The 25,032-nt window shown below is 41.5% G+C and overlaps 1 protein-coding gene across 1 annotated transcript; it reads left to right on the forward strand.

Moving 5' to 3' along the window:
* The first annotated feature begins 4,848 nt into the window (after positions 1-4,848).
* Positions 4,849-24,115, forward strand: ppp1r1b (protein phosphatase 1, regulatory (inhibitor) subunit 1B). Its single transcript, XM_034089347.2, has 5 exons — positions 4,849-5,357; positions 17,681-17,764; positions 19,048-19,123; positions 20,311-20,439; positions 22,393-24,115. Exons 1-5 carry the CDS (start codon positions 5,193-5,195, stop codon positions 22,539-22,541), a joined length of 603 nt encoding a protein of 200 aa, XP_033945238.1. The 5' UTR covers positions 4,849-5,192; the 3' UTR covers positions 22,542-24,115.
* Positions 24,116-25,032: the final 917 nt, after the last annotated feature.

Here is a 25,032-nt window from a genome sequence, read left to right on the forward strand (position 1 = left end):
AATGTAGCGTCTTTTTTAAGGTTGTTTTTTCTTGGATATGCCTATTTGAAAAATATCCAAACTATTAACTTTGTAACATATCTTACACATCAAAATGTATATACATATATATATATATAATATATACATATATATATACATATATAAACATAGTGAAATGCAATGCAATAAAATAGATGTTGGTGTGTCAGTAATACAAATAATAGCATAGAAATGTGATCAAATTACACATCAGTCTTAATTAGAGGTTCCCCAAAGGGATATTCAAACCCACAAACAAGGTAAAGAGGCTTGCACTGGTTACATAACATTATACCAATAGCAGATTAAACATTAACAAATGAGTTAAGGTGGCACAGCATTGGAAATATCAGGGTCAGCTGAGCTAAAACCGGAACAAAGAAAGTTTTTCTTTGAGGTAATTTCTTTGTTGATGCATTTAGGCACAAATTAGTTCATTAACTAAGAAATCTGGTTTCCAATTACAGCAATGTGTTCTCCTTGTAAGTGTGTCAGACATGTTGAGTAATATTGGTTACATGACGGCCAGAGAAATTGCAATGCCTCGATGCTCTGACACTTCTGTGTTTACACATTTGAGAGCTTAACTGAAAAAGTGTCTTTTCAGTAATACACAGATGAGGCTGCTTATGTTGCTTCCACATAGGGATGAGAGTTGAAGTATTTGCTTTCTCCATATAACACAATACCTAACAGCTTCACATTTCACTCTAACCTGACACAACTGCTCCTTGGAGCTGTAGATGACAAGCGTTGTTTTCTCACTTGATGAATCCTTTTTTCTAAACAAACATCTTTATACACTGAACAAAAATATAAATGCAACACTTTTGTTTTTGCTGCCATTTTTCATGAGATGAACTCAAAGATCTAAAACATTTTCTATATACACAAAATAACCATTTCTCTCAAATATTGTTCACAAATCTGAAAAGATCTGTGATAGTGAGCACTTCTCCTTTGCCGAGATAATCCATCCCACCTCACAGGTGTGGCATATCAAGATGCTGATTAGACAGCATGATTATTGCACAGGTGTGCCTTAGGCTGGCCACAATAAAAGGCCACTCTAAAATGTTCAGTTTTATCACACAGCACAATGCCACAGATGTCGCAAGTTTTGAGGGAGCGTGCAATTGGCATGCTGACAGCAGGAATGTCCACCAGAGCTGTTGCCCGTGAATTGAATGTTCATTTCTCTACCATAAGCCGTCTCCAAAGGCGTTTCAGAGAATTTGGCAGTACATCCAACTGGCCTCACAACCGCAGACCACGTGTAACCACACCAGCCCAGGACATCCACATCCAGCATGTTCACCTCCAAGATCGTCTGAGCCCAGCCACTCGGACAGCTGCTGCAACAATCGGTTTGCATAACCAAATAATTTCTGCACAAACTGTCAGAAACCGTCTCAGGGAAGCTCATCTGCATGCTCGTCGTCCTCATCGGGATCTCGACCTGACTCCGGTTCGTCGTCGTAACCGACTTGAGTGGGCAAATGCTCACATTCGATGGCGTCTGGCACGTTGGAGAGGTGTTCTCTTCACGGATGAATCCCGGTTTTCACTGTTCAGGGCAGATGGCAGACAGCGTGTGTGGTGTCGTGTGGGTGAGCGGTTTTCTGATGTCAATGTTGTGAATCGAGTGGCCCATGGTGGTGGTGGGGTTATGGTATGGGCAGGCGTATGTTATGGACGACGAACACAGGTGCATTCTATTGATAGCATTGTGAATGCACAGAGATACCGTGACGAGATCCTGAGGCCCATTGTTGTGCCATTCATCCACGACCATCACCTCATGTTGCAGCATGATAATGCACGGCCCCATGTTGCAAGGATCTGAACACAATTCCTGGAGGCTGGAAACATCCCAGTTCTTGCATGGCCAGCATACTCACCGGACATGTCACCCATTGAGCATGTTTGGGATGCTCTGGATCGGCGTATACGACAGCGTGTTCCAGTTCCTGCCAATATCCAGCAACTTGGCACAGCCATTGAAGAGGAGTGGACCAACATTCCACAGGCCACAATCAACAACCTGATCAACTCTATGCGAAGGAGATGTGTTGCACTGCGTGAGGCAAATGGTGGTCACACCAGATACTGACTGGTTTTCGGACCCCCCCAGACCCCCCCAATAAAGCAAAACTGCACGTTTCAGAGTGGCCTTTTATTGTGGCTAGCCTAAGGCACACCTGTGCAATAATCATGCTGTCTAATCAGCATCTTGATATGCCACACCTGTGAGGTGGGATGGATTATCTCGGCAAAGGAGAAGTGCTCACTATCACAGATTTTTTCAGATTTGTGAACAATATTTGAGAGAAATGGTTATTTTGTGTATATAGAAAATGTTTTAGATCTGTGAGTTTATCTCATGAAAAATGGGAGCAAAAACAAAAGTGTTGCATTTATATTTTTGTTCAGTGTATGTATTCACAGTTCCTTTCCTCACTTAATCTGCGAACCTGAAAGACTTATTTTCACAGCTGGTCTTCCTATTCATGATAACTGTGTCAGCTTTGCACTTGTTTAGTATTTGTTTGACTGTTTTCATGTTTTCATGTTATCTTGGCCTTCCAGGTTTGCTCATTCTGGTTGTGCTACAAACAAAGTGGAATAGAATAGCAAATGCAAAAGGATTTCTACAAGAAATGGCAGATGGCACAAAGGATTAGTCTCTTCAAATCTTAGCTTTCTAACCTTGTTGCAGTGACATACAAGTGTACTCCAGGACATGCATTTCCAAACATTTGGACTACCTATGTTGCAAATGTATTATCTTTTCAATTTACACACGGCATCTATTGCACGTCTGTCTGTCCTGGGAGAGGGATCCCTCCTCTGTTGCTCTCCCTGAGGTTTCTCCCATGTTCCCTTTAAACTGTGGGTTTTCTTCGGAAGTTTTTCCTTGTACGATGTGAGGGTCTAAGGACAGAGGGTCTAAGGACAGAGGGTGTCGTATTGTCATACTGATATTCTGTACAAACTGTGAAGTCCAATGAGACAAATGTAACATTTGTGATATTGGGCTATATAAATAAACATTGATTGATTGATTGATGTTACTTTTCTGTTAGGTGTGGTTAAAGAGGCAACAGAGCACACTTTGGAGCACACTCATTAGTTTGTGTTGGCCCAGTTAATGGATTTATTTTCAATTCAGTTGCTGGATTTCCTTTTCAATTGATGCCAATCCTTCTTTTCTATAGCCATAGCTGTAACTACAAGGTGGATTGAGAGGAGGGGGATCTTTTGATATTCAGCCCTTTGTGTCTTGCTTCCATTAATGACCACATTGCTGACCTGAAACCAGCTAATCAGCTCTTTCCCATGTTGTTCCACAGCTCATTTGTACTGCCCTTAAACCAAACAAGTGTTCAGCATATTTGCACAGGTCAGATTCAGTCTAAATCTTTATCTTGGTTGTTTAGATGCCGCTGGGATGCATGTGTTTATCATATCCTGCTTTTACACAGCACTATTAAGACTCTAATTGGCTTCTCTGATAAAAACAAAGAAGCTTATTTGTTATTCGTCAATAACACAGTCATTTGTTTCATTTAACTTTTCTTGTATAAGCTTATTTATTACACACTTTTCATGATGTATTGCGCAATTCATGCCAAAATAGTAAAACCAAATGGCAGCTTGAGACTGAAAAAGGTTTAATTTCATCAAAAACATTCAGCAACTACATAGACAGTCTGTATTTTGTCTAGCTTGTCATTAGCAACATCCTCTCAGTCTTCATAGATGCAATGATGAGTTTCCCCCTGCAGGCATGTGGAGGAGGATGCTTTGCTAAAAAAAAGGAATGGCCAAAACAACCAGACGAACCCTTTAAAAATCAACACCCCACAACCCCCCCCCCCTCACCCTCCCACGCTGCAGTGAATTAATACCATGCTGGCATGTTCCGGTTGCTCTGACCGGCGGGATAAACACTCAGTTGCCTGTTTAATGTGGCACATGCACTCCGAGGGCACCACACACCTTGACCTTCCTCTCTGTTCTGCCCACTAAGCCCCTCCAGCCACCTCTCTTCCTCCTCCTTCTCTTCCTCGTCCAACATCCCTCCAGATATATTCTCCATTCCAGCCCATGCCAAAGCTCAACTCTGCCCCGAGGCCAACTCCACCGCTTGCACTGTCCAAATCCCTCTGCCATATGAGAGAAATAACAACTAGGCCCTCATCATGGCGCTAGAACTGTCAATCTGTCCTTCCTACCATTGTGTGTCTGTGTTTTTCCACAAAAATATCTTGTTATTTAAAGATGTTCCATTTCCTGTTTTGTCATTAGATGCATGCTATTTGTACGATGAAAAACCCACATTTAATCTGATTTGTCTCAGTTATTGATGAATATCAACAGGATGGAAGACCTAAGCCTAAGCATGTCACTGCAACTCTGATAAGGCATGACATACAAATGATTGGTCATAGCACCACGTATAACACTAGTCAGCCTAATGTTGTCCGTAGAATGGGTTTAGCTGCTGGGTCATGTACATTGCCCCTTGTATACTCCACACATCTCTCTTCTTGTTTATCCCTCCTTGCACTCCATGCTCCCTCTCTCCCTCTCTCACCATAAATCTCTCATTCACAAATAGAGGCCAACAGAGGCTCAACTGATGTGATGAGATTATTATTTTTCTGATTACAAATCAACCTCAGCTTAGAAAGCTATAAAAACACAGCTGCCCCCACCACCCTGTTTGTTACATCCTCTCTCCTCTCCTCCCCTATGTGCTATGGCTCCTCCCCTCCTGCCTGATATCTCCACCCTCCTGTGGACCCTGGCCCCTCCCCTGCCACTTCTCTCCCTTACAGCCACATCTGAGGACCTGCTTCATTCACTCCAGATGCACAGGTTCTATAGCCAGTGAAAAAAGAGAGAAAGGGGGAGAACAGAAGAGGTACAAGAGAATATTAGCTGCTGCTGGAGAGAGGGAAGAAGACTGGAGGTGAACAAGAGAGGGTTTCTGTTCAGTGTGTTGCTTTGAGTCAGGGTGTGAGGGTAAGGTAAAGAAGAGATAAGACAAGTCTTCAGGAGCGGGACCACTCAGGAAGTTTCCTTCAACCTCCAAGGAGGTGTAAGTGATCTTCGGCAGAGACCCCTACTTTCTGCTGGGAGTCAGACCCCCAGGATCCAAAGCCATGGAGCCCTCTGTGTCTACCCAGGTCGAGGAAAAGCCCAAGGAAAGGAAGAAGATCCAATTTGCTATGTCATCTGATGACGAAGACGAGCCCAAGGAGAGGAAGATCCATTTTAATATGCCGGCCTCTGTGCCCTCCAACCTGGACCCTCGGCAAGTGGAGATGGTGAGCACTCAGGGGACAGATTGGTGTTTGAGCCAGAGAGTATTCGGTTAGAGCTGTTTAATTTGAATTTTAAGTATTTCACACATTGATTTCTTATTGTCCAAATGTGTCAATACTTTCCTTCCACTCATTAAGGCAGGGTGCTATGAGGTGCTGTAGCATAACTGACCAAGTGTCTCCCCTCTAGAGCATCATAACTCTTCACCACCTTCTGCAAGTCCGTTTGCTGGGTGCCAATCTGCCACACGATTGAGAAATCATGATGACATTTCCTTTTTGCTATTTCCTCATGAGATTACTGCCTTGCTGTCTCATCTTGATCTGTTTAACAGTGTGTACGAAAGTCATTATCTTGCGTATGAACGCCTTTTGTAACAGAGCAGCAACAACAAGCCCTTGACATTTTGTTGCTCACATCTTTGGCAACTTGTTTTGCGCGTGCGTGACCTTGGTTTTCGGAGGTTTTCTTAGTACAATTCATCAGCATTGCTTTGCCTTCAGAGATTATGTTATGGCTGACTCAGCATTGCCTGTACAATTCTGTGAAATGTGTTTGCTCAGGACAAATCTGAAGGTTTTTTTGGGCTCTAATGCTGGTGGCTCCTATTTTAGAGCAGAGAAAGTGGGACAAAGTGAGAATCGTTTGGAGCTGAGGTAGATCGAGGCCAATGGCTCATCCCTCACGAGAGCTTGAGGAGAGATTGGGCGCGAAAGAAAGAGATAGACATGTGAAGGAAAGCAGAGACAGAAAGATACACAACCCAATATCTAGGTCCACCTGTCTGGGGACAGTTCCCTCAGTAGCTGTCCCTGTTTCACAGCTTGCATCAAAGAGACTTTCGACGAACATAAAGGGCCTCAAACCCTGCTCCATAATTCCCCTGATCATCATAAACACTCATACCTTGTCTGTTTGTGAGAAACAGTTTATCATTTCACTTTCAGGCCCATTTTCTATTCCAGGCTTTCTTGAATCAAGTATAACTTTCTTGCCTTAGCAGCTTTTAACCTTAATATTGTTGTAAACACATTTGAGATGCTCGTGCTGCATTATAGACTAAAGGACCTGCTAAAATGGAAATGTGTTGCAACACTACACATGACTAACACTCACATTTATACATAAGCACTGGCTCTCCTCCTCTTCCTCGTTTTCTCTCCATCTCTCATGCCTGTTGTGACGCTCTGATCCCTATCATCGCTTCTAAGAAACTACAGGATATTAATCTACCATATGTGCGCTTCATATTCTCTCACTTCCTTTTGTTTTGGGGGAGACCTTCTTTCGCAATCACCTGATGGTCAAACAGTGATCAGCTATATTTAGGCTTGTTGGCTGGCTCTCCTCCAGCATTGGCCTCTTACCTTCAGATAGGTTGTGTGTGTGCTAAAGCTTCTGTGCCATTGCTTTACGAGACACCTTTGTCATTCAGAAGCCTCAAGTTGTTGTTGATCCATCTTGATGTTTGTTTGTGATTGTGTTGGCAGTCATGTTCAGGGGAGAATGTGTTTATATATGCTTAAAAGCAGATAGCATCTAGCCGGTGGCTGAGGGGAGTCTCTGGGGACGTGTGGGTGGGCAGGAGTAACGTTTAATGACACTCATTTAATTCCCCTCCCAAGCAATTACTGTCGCCCACAAGTCCGTCTTTGCTAATGAGCCGCACTGACTGTAACAGTCTTCCGAACTTCTTACACAACCCATAACTCTTCCTTACTGTTCTTTCCAATGGCATTCAAACCCCAAAACCGCTATCGACTGTAATGATGCGGCCTTGTTGCTATGGGGACAGGTTGCACAACTATGTTGCCAAAAGCTCCCCCACAGTTTGCATCTTAAAGGTCAACTTTAATGGACAGCACTGTGTGTCTCATAGGTGGTATGCATTGGTGCTTACATGTGGATATATTCTGTATGTGTGAATGCTCTTTGTTGGGTTGTGTGTTTATGTAAATACATTTCCATACCTCCCACTCAGTGAAAATAGTGCACATTGTGGGAGAAAAACAGCAGCCATGTGTACATTCCTCCATAGGTGTAAGATATTACTCCTGGACATGTATCTCCTGTTGTTGTTAAATGTTTATTTTGAAGGAATCTATTCTACTTTTAATATCTGCACACATCTATCATAAACACCCCAACACGTTTTTACTTTCCATTTGAGGTGAATTAGATTTTGAGCTTAGACAATTTACTTTTTCTTGTGTACAAAATTATCTTAATTTACAATTGTTAGGATAATCTTGACATGACAACATAAAATGTTCATGCAAGTGAAGTTTTCTCACTTAAAGTGGACCTATCATGCTATATTTGAATAATATATTGTAGGGCCATACCTATATAAAACATGTCTGTGAAGTTTTCTTTTCAAAATACCAAACAGATCATGCATTTTAGCCATGCCTCATTTCGCTCTATTTGCTCTATTCCAGCCCTGTCTTCACAAGGGCTGATTCTGTGGCAAATGAGCTGCAGCTGACCACGCCCCCCTGCAAAGGAGGGGGGCGAGGCACGAGTGTCATGTTACCATGCTGTTACCATGCTGTTACCATGCCACGCAACCTCTCATTCCCCTGGTAGGTGGAGAGTTGGCCATACAGGCGGAGCACCCCGTTTCTGACGTCAGACTATTTCAAATCTGTATCAGTCTGTATCAGATCCGTTGCAGCCCCGTTTTTAGAGATTTGGGTATGGAGGAAAAGAGAGAGAGTTGTGTTTTCTGACACTTGGTGAGTTCCCTGACACACCGGGGACACATATTCAAGATGTACAAAAGTGCATTTTGCATGATAGGTCCCCTTTAACTGAAAGACTTGTAACACCTTTTTCTCACTTTCTCGCTCTCAAGTGCCCTGATCAGTTTTTTTTATCACATTTACATATTTGGTTTTCCAACGTCATCACTGTCAGCTCTGAGTAGATCTGCAGTTTTGTTCTGCTCTCTTAGCATCTGACATAAATGATCTACTCATTATGAAACAGACATAAGTAAAATTGTGTTTTTTGCAACAACACGGAGAAGCACATGGTTTGTGTTTATCATCCCTCCCCCCACAACACACGAATACACACCAATCCTACGTGCTTAGCAAGTGATGTAGGGTAATGTGCACCCACCACGGACAGAGATTAGGGTCATGGTCCAGGCGCTGCGTCCGTGATTCCCTCCAAGTCTGCCTCCCTTTGGACTTAAAAATCAGACATCTCTCTACTGTATGTCTCTCCTCTTTAAACTCAATTTGATCTTGTCATCTTGTGTTGATCCTCTCAATTGAAAGGAAATAATAATATGAAAGGCAATATTAGAGGGCAGTAAAGGGCATTAATCACTTCGCACAATAATCTTTATTAAGGGAGTTATGTATGATTTAGGTTCCTCTGCCCCACCTACTCTCCTCACACTATATCTGATCCCGCCCCCCTTCAGCCCCCCCCGGTCCAGTCTCTGGGTTAAAAGTCAAACAACGACCTTTGATGCAGTGTGTGTTTGTGGGTAAACATTAGCGGTCAGGGGGACTGTCAACATGCACTTCCAGAAAGAACATATTTTGGTTGGCCCAAAGCAAGAGGGTGCAGTGATCTTTCCCTGCACGGATAGAATGTCACTGTGGTGGTGTGACCCAGCCCAATGACGTGTGTGTCCAATTTATGAACACAACTTTGAATGGACTTATTGTCCTTCAAAGTTGCATGCCCAAAGCAGTTTGTTGATGTTTGGAGTGGCAAAATTAATAGGGAAAGGATTTAGCTGAAAACCACAGATTGTTATTACAATGTATACACAATCAATGGACCTCTGTCCTCTGAAGGCTGCTATGTGTTTGTGCCTCCTTGTTCTTGACAGTCCAGGCATTTGATTAGTAAATGACTGCAGAAACATTTTCACGTCAGCAGTTTAGCACAAAGGTTCCTTTCATGGTACGTTCCCACTTTGTTTAAGAATCGCATGTGCATGAAAGCCAGTTCATTCTATTCATATGTTTGTCTCAAAATGATTTTGTCCTGATGAGTGCATGAACTAAACATCTATAGTCTGTGTGCATGGCTGTGTGTAATGTGTAAACACTTTATGAAACGTCAATATTGAGCTTGGATAGAGCTTTGATGACACCGTAAACAGTGAGTTGAAAATGCGCAACAATGCCCGCTGCACCTCAGGCACCGGCGTCGGTCACAGAAGCTGGTGGAGGCCAGCAATGATGCTAATGACACACTTAGCCTTCCACATTATGGTCAACACATCCTCTGGTGTCAGGTGGTGTCCAAATCACAAGTCACTCACTTGTCCCTTCAGGGGTCATTGTTAATCTAACCAAGTCAAGCTGTAGTGAGCACAGACAGCCCCATATGTGCATGGATCCATCTCTAACTGACCAAACATATCCTTATTCTCTACCTGGGACTGTGTTGATAAATGAAAGTGAATCGAGTGAGTATTAATCAGCAGGAAGAGAGATTGGGCTGGATAAAATCAGGAGCTGCCTTGCCACCACATTTCGTCAGATTATAGTAACTGCCTTCCTCCCTCCTGATTTTCCTTTTCCCATTGTGAGGGGCTTGAGTCCCTTCAGCTCTGTTCAAAGAGCCACAGGATGGTCAGACTGATGTAGGCATATTGAGATGAGCACTGAGGCTTGACTCAAAACAAATGGGATTGGTCTTGATCGCCGTTTCATCAACACTGAGAAGCCATGGCATTATGTTATTGCTGCCGTGCCCGTTGTAATCTCTGATTTTTGTTACAGCAGTTGAGAGAATTTGTGTTCATGTTTATCCGCCTGCAACTTAATGAGCTTACACAGGGACACACCAGGTCATCTTCAATGGGCTTTGGGAGCATGTCCCGATTCAGAAACAAGGTTATGCACACATATCAAAGTAACACATGGTTGCCGTGCCGAAACACAAAGTTATATTTGGAATGTGTAAACTGATGATAGATTAGCGGTTTTTAGATTTCAAATGAAGGCTAATTTTCAAAGATGAGGTGTTAGAAACATTGTGGTGCCAACAGGAAAACACAACCCTAGAGTTAAATATTAAGTGATGTTAAAATGTACACTTAGGGTAGATGCATGACATTTGCATCCAAGCAATGATGTGTGAAATTCATAGCAACCATCAACAGTATAATCTTCTTTCATGTACCTGTGGGCACAGTACATATGACGTTGCAAATCAGTAACTATGGCTACTCTGTCCTTTGTTTGTCCCTGCTGTTGACCTCTGGATCTGGTCTTTGTCCGATACACAATATAACATCTCTCTATTTGAGTGCATGAACAAGAATAGCAGAATGATTCTTTGTATGCAGGCTGTAAGAGGGGCCATCGTCTCTGGGAAGGCTTTGATTGGCATCTCCCCTGTTGTCACCTCGCTGCATCGTGCGCTGTGACCTGGCAGGAGGCTTCCTGTCACTCATCAGAGTCTGGTACATTAACTCCTTACGGACGTAATGGCAACACTTTCTATCAAGAGTCTCTGGAACAACGGCTCCCTGTACCTAATTACGTTAATGCTGGAGGGGAACTGTGAGACCGAAGAGAAGGAGGAAGAGGGGGATGGCCTCTGATGGTGATATCATTCTGCCATCATTATGTTGGGGTCAACAGAGAGCCCTTCCAGCAGCTATCGCTTGCCCATCTGTGTATTCAGTTAGCTGGTGTTGGGGCTAAAGGTCGCTGCAGGAGTGTCGCGTGAATGTTGAGAAGCAACATACTGCAGCCTCTCTGACTTATGGGAATTCAACGATGCTGTTCATTTGAATAGGAATGAGCTAAACATGCATATCTAACAGACCACGGACTTCACTGAGCTGCAGTTGGGGTTGTAAATTACGTAGCCTTGTCTTTGACCTTGTTTGAAACAGCTGGAAACCTCGAAAAGCTGGTGTTACTCAGTGAAGCCTTGTTGAGACTACCTGGCAGCGTTTTCTTTGAGTGACACCTAAGTACTGTATAGCCTGAATGTGTCGGACAGAGCTGTTTGTCACATGATATATCTGATCGCTGACCTTTGGTTCTGTATTTGTCATGCTTATGTGGAAACATTTTGTCTGCCAGCGTTGTCAGGAATGTGCTGAGTGGCTGGTATTTTGGGATAATCATGGCAACTGTGTGTCCAAATCTTTTAGCAAAACACAAAGTCGGAAAATAATCTAATTCTTCTAATTCCATTGTGGATATGCACACAAAAAAGCAAAACATCTGTCAAAGATGATAAAGTAAAGTATGCTGATATGTAGGAGCTCAAAAACAGCTTGGAATGTCTCCTTCAACAACAACAACAACAACAACACCACCACAACACATTTGTACTTTGAATTTGATAAACCTGTTTGAATTTCTAATTAACTATCACCCATTGCACTCTTGTATTAATAGCAAATATTTATATTTTATATTTAAAAGTTTGTCTTTTTTTTATTGTTAAACTTGCAAGGTTGATGCAGTTTTGTTCCACCATTTGTAATATCCAGAAACATAAACATAAAACGTGTGTCTTATCTCTCAGAAATACATTTGAACTAGAAATGTGCAAAGGAAAACAAATCATTCAGCCCATACTGACAGGGATCATCTTTCATGCTCACGGTGTTATTGAACTCAATGCAAGATGGCACTTAGAGAACCACATGGGGCTCTGCCACTTATTTTTAAAAGGCTCACTGGGGGGGGGTATGGCCCAGAGAGAAAGGCGGACATCATGAGTGCTTAATTGAGTTGCTCTTCAGAGACTAAACAGGCCAAAGATTACGACAGCTGAGACGGGACTCTGTGTTCAGCACCTGATGTTCCAGAGGAGACGAAATACAAAAACATGAAGGTGGCACAAATGATCAGGGTGAATGGTGTATGTGTTGCCTGAGTACATTTGCTACAGTTAAATAAATACCAACATTTCAGCATCATAAAAAAAATATTGTATTCAACTTTCAACAAGAACAGAGCTTCACCTTCAGAAACTCTATCCGACTGGTAACATACCAGCATTTGACACAAGACCTACATTGCATTTACAGCACAAATGTCTCCCCTCATTCTTTGGCTGAACATTTGACTATGTTCCCATTGGTGTCCGATACCACTGCACAGCCCTGTGGGCAGATGCTATACCTCCAGATCAATCTTGTACAAATCCATATGTGTCCATCCAGAGCTGGGTTACAGCTGGGCCACGAGGGAGAGAGTTGAAACTGCTTAAGAGGATATCGTGATAATGTAGGGCTATCGGACACCAGGGATGTTATCTGACAGGGAAGGAGATCTGAGGTGTATTTCTCTCTGTGTTTGTATTTGTTTTAACGCCAGGACTTCACAACTGACTCCCTTTGAGATGCTCCACTGTCGGCTGGTGCAGGCCAGAGTTTCAGAATCTTTCTGTCTCATCCCACCGAGCCCCCAGGGACCACCTCCGATCTAGTTTATGCTGTCCTACTACTGCTGCTTTTTATAGGCGCGGCCCGAGAGCACCAGCTTAGAGGATGACGGTCTTTAGAGAGCAGACCCACATGAGCCAAACTGCACCCGGGCTGCCATGCAAGAGTGTGTTGAGCCAACACACACATACCTGTGCACAGCATACACACATGTGCAAAGTCAACATTTCCCAATGACTCCTGCACCCCACAGAGCACAGAGTTAGGTAACGGAGTTCTTCCTGGATTGCGGCCTTGTCCCCAAATACACTTGACTTCTAAAGATTCAACCATAACATTACAGCATTTTAAATAATATGGCATGTTTCAAAACAAATGTCCAAATGGCTTTGTGGAGGTTTAAGGAAATCAATGATAAATCAATGAAACTAAGTAAATAAAAGCATGATCATTTAATGTAATAAAAGAGGAATACATAAAAACACACCAAGTAAAGCTAGTCTATAATTTATCAAATGAAGTTTAGTCAATCTATCAGCTGTGCCACAATTGATCTGTTGCTTACTTTAGATTTGCTTTTTGATTCCATGTCTGTGTCATTGTTTACTTGTTGATTGCATGACTTTGCCTGCTTATTGAGGTGAGATTCCTTCTTTAGGCTTCTAAGGGCTCTTTAAATGTCACCTGCACACCATGCTTCCTCACTTTAGATGCTGTGTTTCTTCAGCTCTGTCTATCGTGCAAACACAATAAGAAAGGAATCTAGAGGTTTCTCTCTGCCTCTCACCTGTGGCACATTGCAGAGTCAGCAGGATATTCAAGTTCAATCCTCAGCTTTAGATACGCTGGTGCATCTATTCTCTACGCTATGATCTATCAGCCACTTCTTTCAATGAAACTGAAGTGAGGTGCTGCTGCCTCTCAGGGAAGCCTGCAGGCCCGCACCTGTGGAGCCGCTGAAAGCCCACGGAAAGCTCTACTGATCTTGGTATAAAAACAATGGCTGCCAACAGAGGAGAGGGGTTAGGAAGCCTGGGCAGGGGACAGGGGGTTTAGAGAGGTGGAGGATGGAGGGTCTGTAGGGATAAAGCATAGCGGGAGTAATCTGACATGCTCACATATTATGTAACTTGGGGAGAGTGCGGTTTGAAAGCTGGAAAATTACTAGAGTCACTACAGTATGTGTGTTTATGTCATCTGGCATGCCAATGTCATACAGTAGCACGTCACCGCCACCATCACTGTGTGCAGTGAATGACAGGAAAAGACAGTTTGCTAGCTAAAAATGCATGTTTGCACGATGACCGTTTTTTTCATCCACTTTACTTTTGCAATTTAGGTGGAGTGTTGTCTTTTATATGGTTACGGAGGTCATGTCCTGGCATTTTCACAAGATCGCCATGATGATTAAATGATACATTAAGAGGACAGCCATCACACACACTGCATGTGAGCGGTGTTATTCAGGTAAATATATCAGCAGATTTACAGATTACGCTTCTCAGTGACCTTAATTATCTTACACAATCACTTTACCTTCTTTTATCTCACATCTCTTCCTGTGTCCATCCGAATAAAAGGGCAGGACCCGGTTGTTATTAAGTTTAAATGCTTTCATTCTGCAACCATCTCTTTCATTCAAGTGTCATTGGCGGAGTCAAAAAATGGACTTCAGAATTTGTGAAGAATGCGAATTTCTTTCTTCTGTTTGCTTCCAGGAAATAGAAATACAAAATGTGAAGGCAAAAGTCCTTGGGGGGGAAATTGATGTTTGATGTGCAGCTGAGAAATGTTTTTCTTTGAATATTGGTCCAGTGGATTTATCCAGTGCTTGAGTTCTATTCAGATTTTTTTCCCCAAAATAATGTAACATAACAAAAACAGTAGAATAAAAAAAGGGCAGCTATTTTATAGCTAGGCTTATGCTACACATTTGTGGAACACTAAAATGGGAAGGTCACCTTGCTGTAAGCTATGTGAACATTTGTATGAGCAACTGTTGATTGAATGCAGATAACAATTATTTCCTTATCAATAGCCGAAGTTATCAAATATTGGGAGTTTAAGAAAAAAAATCTCATTCTCTTCACTTAAAGGTCCCTTGTTATACTGTCTTTTCTCTAAAATCTGATCAGCTCATTTTCAGAAAGGTTTTTATATAAATGGATAAGAACAAAATGTGAGCAAATCTTTTTTTCTGAAACTTTCAGAATCTCTTTACACAGAGGCGACACATGTTTATGTATAAAAGATATGAAAAAGTGGATTTTGCATAATAAGTTACCTTTAAGTATAACAACCTTAACGTGACCTTACATACACAATGTCTACAATGGAGGACAATAAGGGGACAAACCAGAGGATTTCCCAGTTGAATGGCTTTAATGCCACAGGACTTGGGCATAGGCTCGGTCATGGCAACATCTGGTGTCTGCTCCCTCGTGTGGGTCTCTGTGTGAGACACCTTCAGGCTGCCCTGCAAGGCTGGGAGCAGGTGACCGGCAGGCAGAGGCAGCATGGAGCCCCGGGCCCCCACACCTCGCCCAGGGAGAGGTGGGCCCTGTGGATGTTCCCTGCCAGTAAAGAGAGAAATAGAGAGGTCACTTGAGGAAAGGTAAAGGACAGACTGTGGTGGAAATTCCACACTTAATGACCTTCTGGTAAGGAATGAACAAATACGTTTTAACCGAAGTTGTGTTATTTAATAAAGAGTTATAGAATTGAACAGAATCAATCTATTTCCAGCCGGAAGGACAGATAACCCTGCACCACCAACGTAGTACAAGAATCTGACTCTGTTACAACAGAAAAACAAGCACTTTATACAGGAAAAAGACAAAAGGGGGGGAGGTCTCAGATAGGGAATTCACATTACAGGCCATTGAAATGTTGGCTAACCTGCATACTAATTACAAACCTATAGATCCATAATATGATAATTGCCTGACAATGGACAAAGCGGCACCTTTCTGTCTGAGAACATTTAGTAGCTAGGCATGAATTTAAACTGTAAGCAAATAAAGTTACAGTGACATTATATATAATTAAATTAGACTTGTGATACATTTCTATATCATGATTTCAGTTATGACGCATTCTGGTGATGGAGAGGAGAGTAGGGGAGAAGTGAGGTAAATGTCAAGGAATGAAGGATGGATATGGAAGTAAACAGGAAGCAGAGGATCAAGTGAGATGGAAACGAGAGGTGAACGAGATAAAGACAGATAGTGTGTGAGATCCAGGGGAGACGGGACAGCTGGAAGTTGCGTGATGGGATTCAAATGTGTGTCGGGTGTCATAAATAAGGGCAAAATGCACGCTCTATTACCTTGTGTTGTCGTGATTGACAGCAGCAGCTTTCCAACATGCCTCTGCTTTGGCAACATGCGCCTCACTGCGATGACGCACACCTCCCTAAACGAAAAGAAGGGGAACCAACCATAAACAAATCTCTGAGTATGGAGGAGGATTAAATCTCCTCCATGCATTAAAGAGTGTGCCAGGGTTCATGCCATGGACAAGGTGGCTCTTTCCACAGAGGGCACTTTTCAATACCTTGTTTGTTCGACTTGCCAAGACCACTTAGCTAGCTGCTTTCATTCTCAGCACACTTTTTAAACAACATGTTTTCAAAAGGTAGTTTTATACATGTCAGCTATATATCCTTTTTGTGGGAAAGTTTTTATATCTGCACGCTTTCTTTTCTGGGCCTTACACATTCTTCTCAGGGGTTTTATCAGTATATTTCATTAATGACATTCTTCTCTTTTGTGTAGCACACAGTCCCCTCCTGATTTCTTAAAAGGTTACTTGCTAAGGTTGCAACTTCATGATTGACAGAAGCTGTTTCAAAATTGACTTTTCAGTTTTTAATGGTGCAGAAGGTCCAGAAAAACCTCCCAAACCACTCCTTAAGTATAATCTGCTTCAAAGCTGCAAATGGTTGCTACTAATAACTGTTGTTCATTGATGACTTAAATGTAGTTGAATGATTCAAATGATTCAAATAGTTCTTGAATCATTTTCTTGATACTTGTATTTGTTGCTATAATACAGCCTAAATGTCATTTTATAACGTGTTTCCGCTGCACTATTTCTTAAGGCTCTTAATGTCTTCTATTTTTGTAAAGCACTTGAACTTGAATCACCTTGTGTCGAAAGGTGCTATATAAATAAACTTGCATTGCCTTGCCCTGCCTTAATATATCTGTCTTTTTTCAGTAAGGCAAAATATATGGGATTTGCCAATACTTATCCTGAAAGGAGAAAAAAAGACCCACACCACCACAGGCAGGGCATTGGATTGGCGAGCTGCGGGGCACAGCAGGGCATTTGTTCCTGTGAGGGTAGAGAGTTTACTGTAGTGACTTTTTCCATATGCAAAGTGCAGACCTGCAGTCAGTCTGTCTGTCTGTCTGTCTGCTCTCAGATTAGCGGCGACCTGACTTTAGCCTACAGGGATCAGTGTGTGTTGATTATTGGGCCTTTACAATGGAGGGCAGTGTCTGAATGCTGGGGCTCATTAAGTCTAAAATCCCACCTTCCATGGTCCCTCTGTTTGTGAGGGTGGTATACCGTATAAGCTTATCTTAATTGCAGGATCATTTCTGACTTGAGCAAATAGCATGAGTTTCTCTGCTGTTTTTCAAAGCATACCTTTCACTGTATCTGTTACAAGCTACATAACGAGTCTTCCTCTACTCACGTTGGCTTCTGACCTGACCCGTGTGCACTGAAACCTGTCGACCAATCAGCCAACTGGGCAGCAGCACTGATGGTGTCAGCCGCAGAATTCCTTTCACCAGCATCAACTCTCAACAATCTCAATTTGATTTATAGGGCTGCATTAATATTATATAAAATGTTGGCCAGTTAGATTACTTATTTATTTATGGCTGCCCTTTACGTTTGTGTGTGTGTGTGTGTGTTTGTTTATAGATCCGGCGCAGGAGGCCAACACCTGCCACGCTGTTCAGAGTAGCCGACCAATCATCTCCTGAGGATGATCAGTCCACCCATCAGGTAAAGGTGAAGTGACAACACTTTTCGAAGTGTCTGTGCATTCTCCTCAATCCACCACCATTTCCTTCAAGCCTATCCCATGAACTCAAAACAATGCACACAACCTCGTTTTGGAGTTTCCATTTAATTGTTTAACAACATTATTCTGTGTTTTTTCCAGAATCTGCTGTCCGCCTTATTAATACCACCTCCCAAAGTATAGATTTAGTTAAAACTCTTTCATCCTTGCTTGTGTCCATCACAAACTCATGCTGTGTGGTCAACCATTTTTTAATCCCCAAGAAAAGTGTAATTCAAATGTTCATATTTTAAATCCCCTGAGATTAAATGTTCAGTGTTTTATCACATTTTAATTGCAGTTATGACCTAAGTGAGAACAAAAGTGTCCTTGCACGTGTGCAGTAGCACTCATATGGCATTTCTCAATGTCAGTGTAAATATTGCATCACATGACTGACCTTGCAATGTAGTGACCTTGCAATACCAAAAAAGGGAGTCTAATGGCACATTTCCACTACAGCGTGGAGCTCTCTTTATGCGTGCCGAGCCGTGCGGGGCCCGTTTTTGGTTGCGTTTCCACTTAGCGTACCGGCTAGCGGGTACTATTTCACAGTTTTTCTGGCCCCATAAATTCGAGGTTCTTTCCGTGATTTAATTGTAATACACGTTTCAAAATGATGCCGAAGTAACAACATACTGATATCGGTTAGTAAAAACCAAGAATTAATGCTTTGACAAGTCTGCAGACAGACGGCAGGCGAAAAACCTTTTAAAATGCATGTTTTCTAAATGAGATCGGCTAAACTAATGCAGCATATGCTCCGACCGTCCACACTCACAACCAGGGGTGGACTGGACATTGGGAATACCGAGAGTTTTCCCGGTGGGCCGGTGCTGTATGTGTAGAAAGAAAGAGCCAAAAATGCTTATTTTTCTCCTATTTAGTACTTCACTGGGACATTTGATCTTCACTGTGCAGAAAAATGTGTGTGCAGAACTAGTCTGTTATTTACTGTTTCAACTCACAGGGAGTGATGGATTTTTGGAACCACTCATCCCGAATGCAAATGTGAAGTGTTTCCATTGCACACACCAAAAAAGGAGACATTATGTGAAGCAGTAGAACTTTTGAAATGAAAATGATTTGCATATTTATACATTCTGTATTTTTTTCATTTGAGGAGAAGGGTAAAATACACCAACAAATATGTAACTGATCTCATTTGTGGAAAAGCCATATCATTAATAACTAAATGGTGATGTTGATGCCTCTCTGTTTGCAGTGGGTCGTAGGAGAGAACGGAGTACTCAAACCAAAACGTGTCAACCCAAATGTGTATCAGCCTCCATCACTCAGAGGTAAGTGTGAGCAGTGTTGCTACTACAGGTGGCGCTTGTGTGTTGTGATTCATCCTTGTGTTTAAGTCCTTTTTGTTTTACCGTGCTTCGCCGCAGTCAATTTCCTCCTCGCTTTCTCATGCTCACTGATAGCTGACATGTGACAGATGGGTAGATATGTATTAAAAGCCTCTATTTATTTTCTTTCTGCGCATGTGTGAAATGCAGACGCCTGTTTCCATGTGTTCCTGCTCTTACTCTACACTCCACAACAGTGTGTGACGGAGAGACAGAGAGGGAGAAAGAGAGATTAGTGTGTGACAGCTGTGAGACAGTGAGTGTGAGTCTAGGAACATCTAGATCATCCAGGATTACAGTCAGTTGTGTATACAGTTGTTACACGCACACACACAGACACGCACAACACACACACATAGGCAAGATATATAACTCATGTTGTTTCATTTGAGTCTTTATGCATGTGGCTTTCTGCTTGTTGCATGTGGTCAATAAAGGGGCAAACATTCTCTCAGAGCTTGTCAGCAGAGCTTCCTTTAATGGGGATTTATGGTTACGTGTGGCATATCACGTGATGATATAATGAGCCCTCATTCCTGCATCAGAAATCTGCCTTTCATCTGCTCCTACGCACAGAGGGGAAGAGAGAGCTACCTCAGAATAATTTCTGATTACACAACCTAGAATGAGTGACCTGCTCAGTGCCGCACTGAGGGTGAGAGAGAGAGAGAGAGAGAGAGTCAAGGTGACCCAGAGGAAGTGAGAAGGGGAGTTAAGGTAATATCAAAAAAGAGAGGAGAGTGCATAGTGGGGGGATGGAGAAGAGGGTGAGTCAGCACTGCCAACGGAAAAGCGCTGAATATGGCGGCAGGCGAGAAAAGACGAGGGTACAAACGAACAGATGGAAGAACAGGGTGAGAGATGGGATAGAAAACAGCAGCGGAGGCTAAAAAACACCAGTGTGGGATAACGTTTTGCAGTCGCCTGTCTTTCTGTCTGTCAGTGCATGTATTTAATTGGCTTCCTGCCTGCCTGGCATGTATTCAAAATCCCCGGTGAGGCTTGATAAAAACTGACAATATTGAAGCGTGGTAAAACCAAAACAACATATCCCTCTATCCCTGTGTCCATGTGTTTGTGTGGCCGTCTCCCTGTGTGTGTGTATGTGTGTTGTGATTACCTGTGTGTAGCTGTGCAGAAGATGGCCGAAGCACATATGCAGCACCTAGGTATCTACCCCCCCTTGGAAGACCCTTGTGAAGGGGAGGAGGAGGACAACGACTGGCAGGGAGAGGACACATCTCCCACCCAAGCTGCTGGTGAGAGGGAGGCTCTCTGACGCAGTCTGGGAAAACACAACAGCAGCAGCAAGGACACAAGAGAAAATAAATCCTGTGGCCCTTAAAAAGCACTAGCGTTTATAAGCCTGCTTGGGTGGGAAATGAATTATTCAAGCAATGTCTCTTGACACTTCCAGCATGGTTGCAATCTAATTTAATATAATATCTTTCTTCTTTGAGTTTCCTGAAAAGCGCTATACAAGTCTTATGTGTTATTATTATTAATATTATTAATAGGATAGAAAAATATTTCGAAATAGTTTTAATCAGATTTTGATGGTACAAACAGGATTTACTTTTAGTTATTGGAGTTCAGAATGCTGACTAATGTGGTGTATGATAATCTCATCACCTGAGAAAACATGGACCAGACTAGAAATATTACAAACGTAATATTTTAGTATTCTTCTGACAGCACTCAGTTTCAAGTTTGGACACATCAATGTATTTGTATTATAAAGCATATTGGAATGAAAATGAAAATTGCAGACAGAAAAACTAAAGTAAAAGACTTAAAAGGGCCATAAATACCACCACTTTCCCCCTGCTCTGAACTATTAAACTGTTTTTGTTAACAGTAGAACAGAGATGCGTTTCTTAAAGGCTGCCGTGGTTTTCAGGGTAACTTAATTTCCTCAGGACCAGCAGCACAGATGAAGCTCTGTAGTGTCATATAATATTATCTCTCTGTGTCACGCCCAGAATCTGTCAGAGACCTGCAGCTGACTACAGGTGGACACACACACACACACACACACACACACACACACACACACACACACACACACACACACACACACACACACACACACACACACACACACACACACACACACACACACACACACCACCGCGCGCGCACACACACACACACACACACACACACACACACACACACACACACACACACACACACACACACACACACACACACACACACACACACACACACACACACACACACACACACACACACACACACACACACACACACACACACACACACACACACACACACACACCTGTACCAGGCAGAGGCCAGACAGTAACACGCTCACAGAGAACACTGTCTGTTCTGATCCTTATTATTATAAAGCTAATACAACTCATAACTCAGTTTGAGTTATGTGCTGCAACAGAACAGCTGTGGAAATTTGAACTCCATCTACATGAAGAAAAAAAAAGAGTCCACAAATCTTATGTTGAAGTTAACTTTTTAGCATACTCCCTTATTATTTTGTCAAATGTATCAAAATGATCGTTTCTTCATCTCCATTATGTCAAATGAGAACATTTTTTATCCAGAATGATTGCTCTGTCAGCGCAGATGACAGCCTCTCAATTAATCCTCTGTGTTGAAGTCTGCTGAAACACAGAGTAACACATGATGTTTAGTAATTATAATCAATGAATCGTCTGGTCTTTAAAATGTCTGAAGATATTGTCAGTGTCTGACCAGCAGCGCAAAAATCAGTGTCCGGTGTATTGCCAAGTAGGTTACATATAAGGAATGTTCCCTGACTTAATGGTTGATTACATAAACTTAGAAAGAAAAAATGAAATAAGGAAATATAAATAAAGAAAAAAATACATTTATAATAGAAATTAGAAAAAGTACTATAAAAAAAGATGTCAATATATCTGAATCAAAATAAAAGCGCTGTGCAGTTTTTAGAAGATAATCAGTTTGCAACATTTGTTCTTTAAAAATTGGCTCAACCAATCAATAAGTTGTCAAATTAGTTGAAATAATACACTAATGATTCCAGCTCTACTTTAAATATGAATTTCTTCGTGCCCACCAGTCATCTCCTTCACCAGAATAAATTGTACATTTCATCTATGAAGAAAATGTTAACCAAAAGCAGAACTTAGTTGGGGATGTCAAAAGAAGAAAACTTCTTCTTTTGACATCTGTCTTTGTCCCCTTAGATCACACAGAGACGACAACCGAGCAGTCAGACAAGTTCTCCAGCGTGAGAGAGATGGCCAAAGAGATCCAGGCAGCACAAGAGGAAGAGAGGGAGGAAGAGGATGAAGAGAAGGAAACGACAGAGGAGAACAGGCGGGGAAATAACTGAGAGAGAGAGAGAGGGGGAAGAACTGGGGGGAGTGAAGGTGTTTTATGAAATGGTTAAAGCTAAAGAGATCAGGAAACGGGTGTGTGCTGTTTGGTGGATGTGAGGATGAGAGCTGAATGAAAAATACCTCCATGAAAGCAAACATGAGAGTGAGCAAAGATCTCTGTTCACCTCCAAAGATTGAAAGGGAAAGGTGGATTAAAGAGAGGACAGAGAGGAGTCAGCCCTCGTGAGTAGGTGAGGAATTATCTGCTGACTGAGCAGTAATGTCCCTTTGTTTATAATGAGAGTGGAGGGACAACAAGGTCAACATGAGCAAATACCCTGACCAACAAGACCAGTCCTCCCTCATACCTTAATGCTTCTACACAAAGATGAATGTTTCTCTAAAGATGATAATTATTACCACAATAAACACACATATATATAGATATATTTGTCATAGAATCGTTCTCTTAGAAGACCCATGCAAAAAAGCCTATACATACGTATGGTATGATGCACATTTATTTTGAAACATCATTGTTATGATTTGCATAAAACGTGCTTGAGCTGCCATCTTGTGGTTGAAATGGGATTGACAGTTTCAAAGTGATACTCCAGCTAATATCGATCTTAAATACATTACATTTTTTAAAAGGCAATCTAGTATCAGTATATATTTAATAAAATATAGATACTGAAAACACTTGGAGTATCACTTTATGTAAGACTTAATAATAAGCTCCAAAATGTTTTGTCTATAACTGTGTTAAATCCAAGAGCCATTGAGTGTGTTTGATTATTTCATACCATATTTTTTACATTTGAGTATACTTCACTAAATGAATCCTAAAAGGGCAAAGCTACCTCTAATTAGATGGAAATACCAAACAGTTGCTTTCATGCATCACACATTTAAACTGGATTCATTGTGAACTGAAAGAAGAAAAAATATTTTCAATTATAATACTGTTCACTAATTTCAGGCTCAAAAATTCCCTTTTGTATGTCATTGCTTTTCTATTGTCATCTTTTTAAATGTATGTTAGGATCTGTTGTTAAAGCTATTTTTCTAATCTAACGTCCGGTGAACGAGTAGCTCAGCTCTGTCCTGTTTCCACTGTCTATATCCAACTTGCAAGCCTAAAACCAGGAACCATGGTTACTGTATAACTGACATTCTAGCAATGCTCTCTTTTTAACAACATATTCACTGTCTTTTCTAAGGTTTTTTAAATCAGCATCTGATCTGATTTCCAGTTTAGCTGAATATAAAGGATTTGTTATTTTAGTGCAAAGGATTCCAGTTGTGCCACAATAATTAAATGTTTGTTTCCTCTGAGCTGCAGTTTGTAAATAAAAAGTGTGTTAAACTTGGACCTCTGTCCTGCCCAAATGATGGGATAAATGGATGAGGCTCTGCAGCTGACTCGCTGTCCCCATCCCCTCTCCACCGGGTCAGAAGAACCCTGGAAAGACTTGTATGAACTATTATGTTTATTCTGTCTTTATTTTATTTGTCCATTCTCTTGCTTTCTCAATGTGATGCTTTTGTTTTTAAAATAAACAATTTATCCTTTTTCTCCTTCAAACAGATGTGTGGAGTCTAAATTCATCCAAGGAAATAGGAATTTTCATTATTTATTTATTTTCACGCAAATCTCTTTTCAGTCATTGTCCTCCATTAAACCCAGGTGTGGTTAATCAAGACATAGAGTAGCTAGCTTTCAAAACAAAATATTTTATTTAAAATGTAATCAACATTACCAGAAAATATAGGATTGTGTTGCATCAAGTGGCAATACAACAGTTGGTTTTATCTTTAAGGCCGCAACACACTATTCTGTATTCTGCATTAGTGTTAATAACTCACAACTATACTGCCGTTGAGTCATGGTGTGCCACTAAAGCACTGTCAATTAAAGAAGCTTCATTTAAAATGTGACTGCCTTTGTTGTATAAATGAATGGTATCAAAGTCACATTTGTATTTTTAGAATTTTTTACTGACTTCACATTATCAAAAAATACTAAGACGCATTTGTTGGTTAACCTTAAGAAAATAAAATAACTTTATCTTGGCTCAAAAACACTGCCAACCATCCTACATGATTGTAAAGTATTGTTTATATATATATATATATATATGAATAGTTTCATTCTTTATAGACAAAGATAAAACCTATGCTTTGTGTAGGCATAAAACTTAAACGGCCCAGCATTATATTATATTTAGAAACAACATTGGTAACCACTGTATAGCTAATGTTACAACCTTCAACCATGGATTTATACAGTGATGGGGATTACGGCTCTTTTAAGTGAGCCGGATCTTATGGCTCCGTTCCTTTCCGAGAGCCTTTCAAAAGAGCCGGGGTTTTTTAAGTGGCGGTGGAGATTATTCAACCCAGTCTCACGGCATTTCGTGTTATAGCCACGAAATTAATTTTATCTATTGATTCGTGTTCAACAACGATTTTAAAAGCAATGTATTTGTATTGGTAATAGGC

This window comes from Pseudochaenichthys georgianus, chromosome 8 (assembly GCF_902827115.2).
Source record: "Pseudochaenichthys georgianus chromosome 8, fPseGeo1.2, whole genome shotgun sequence".
Taxonomy (NCBI): Eukaryota; Metazoa; Chordata; class Actinopteri; order Perciformes; family Channichthyidae; genus Pseudochaenichthys; species Pseudochaenichthys georgianus.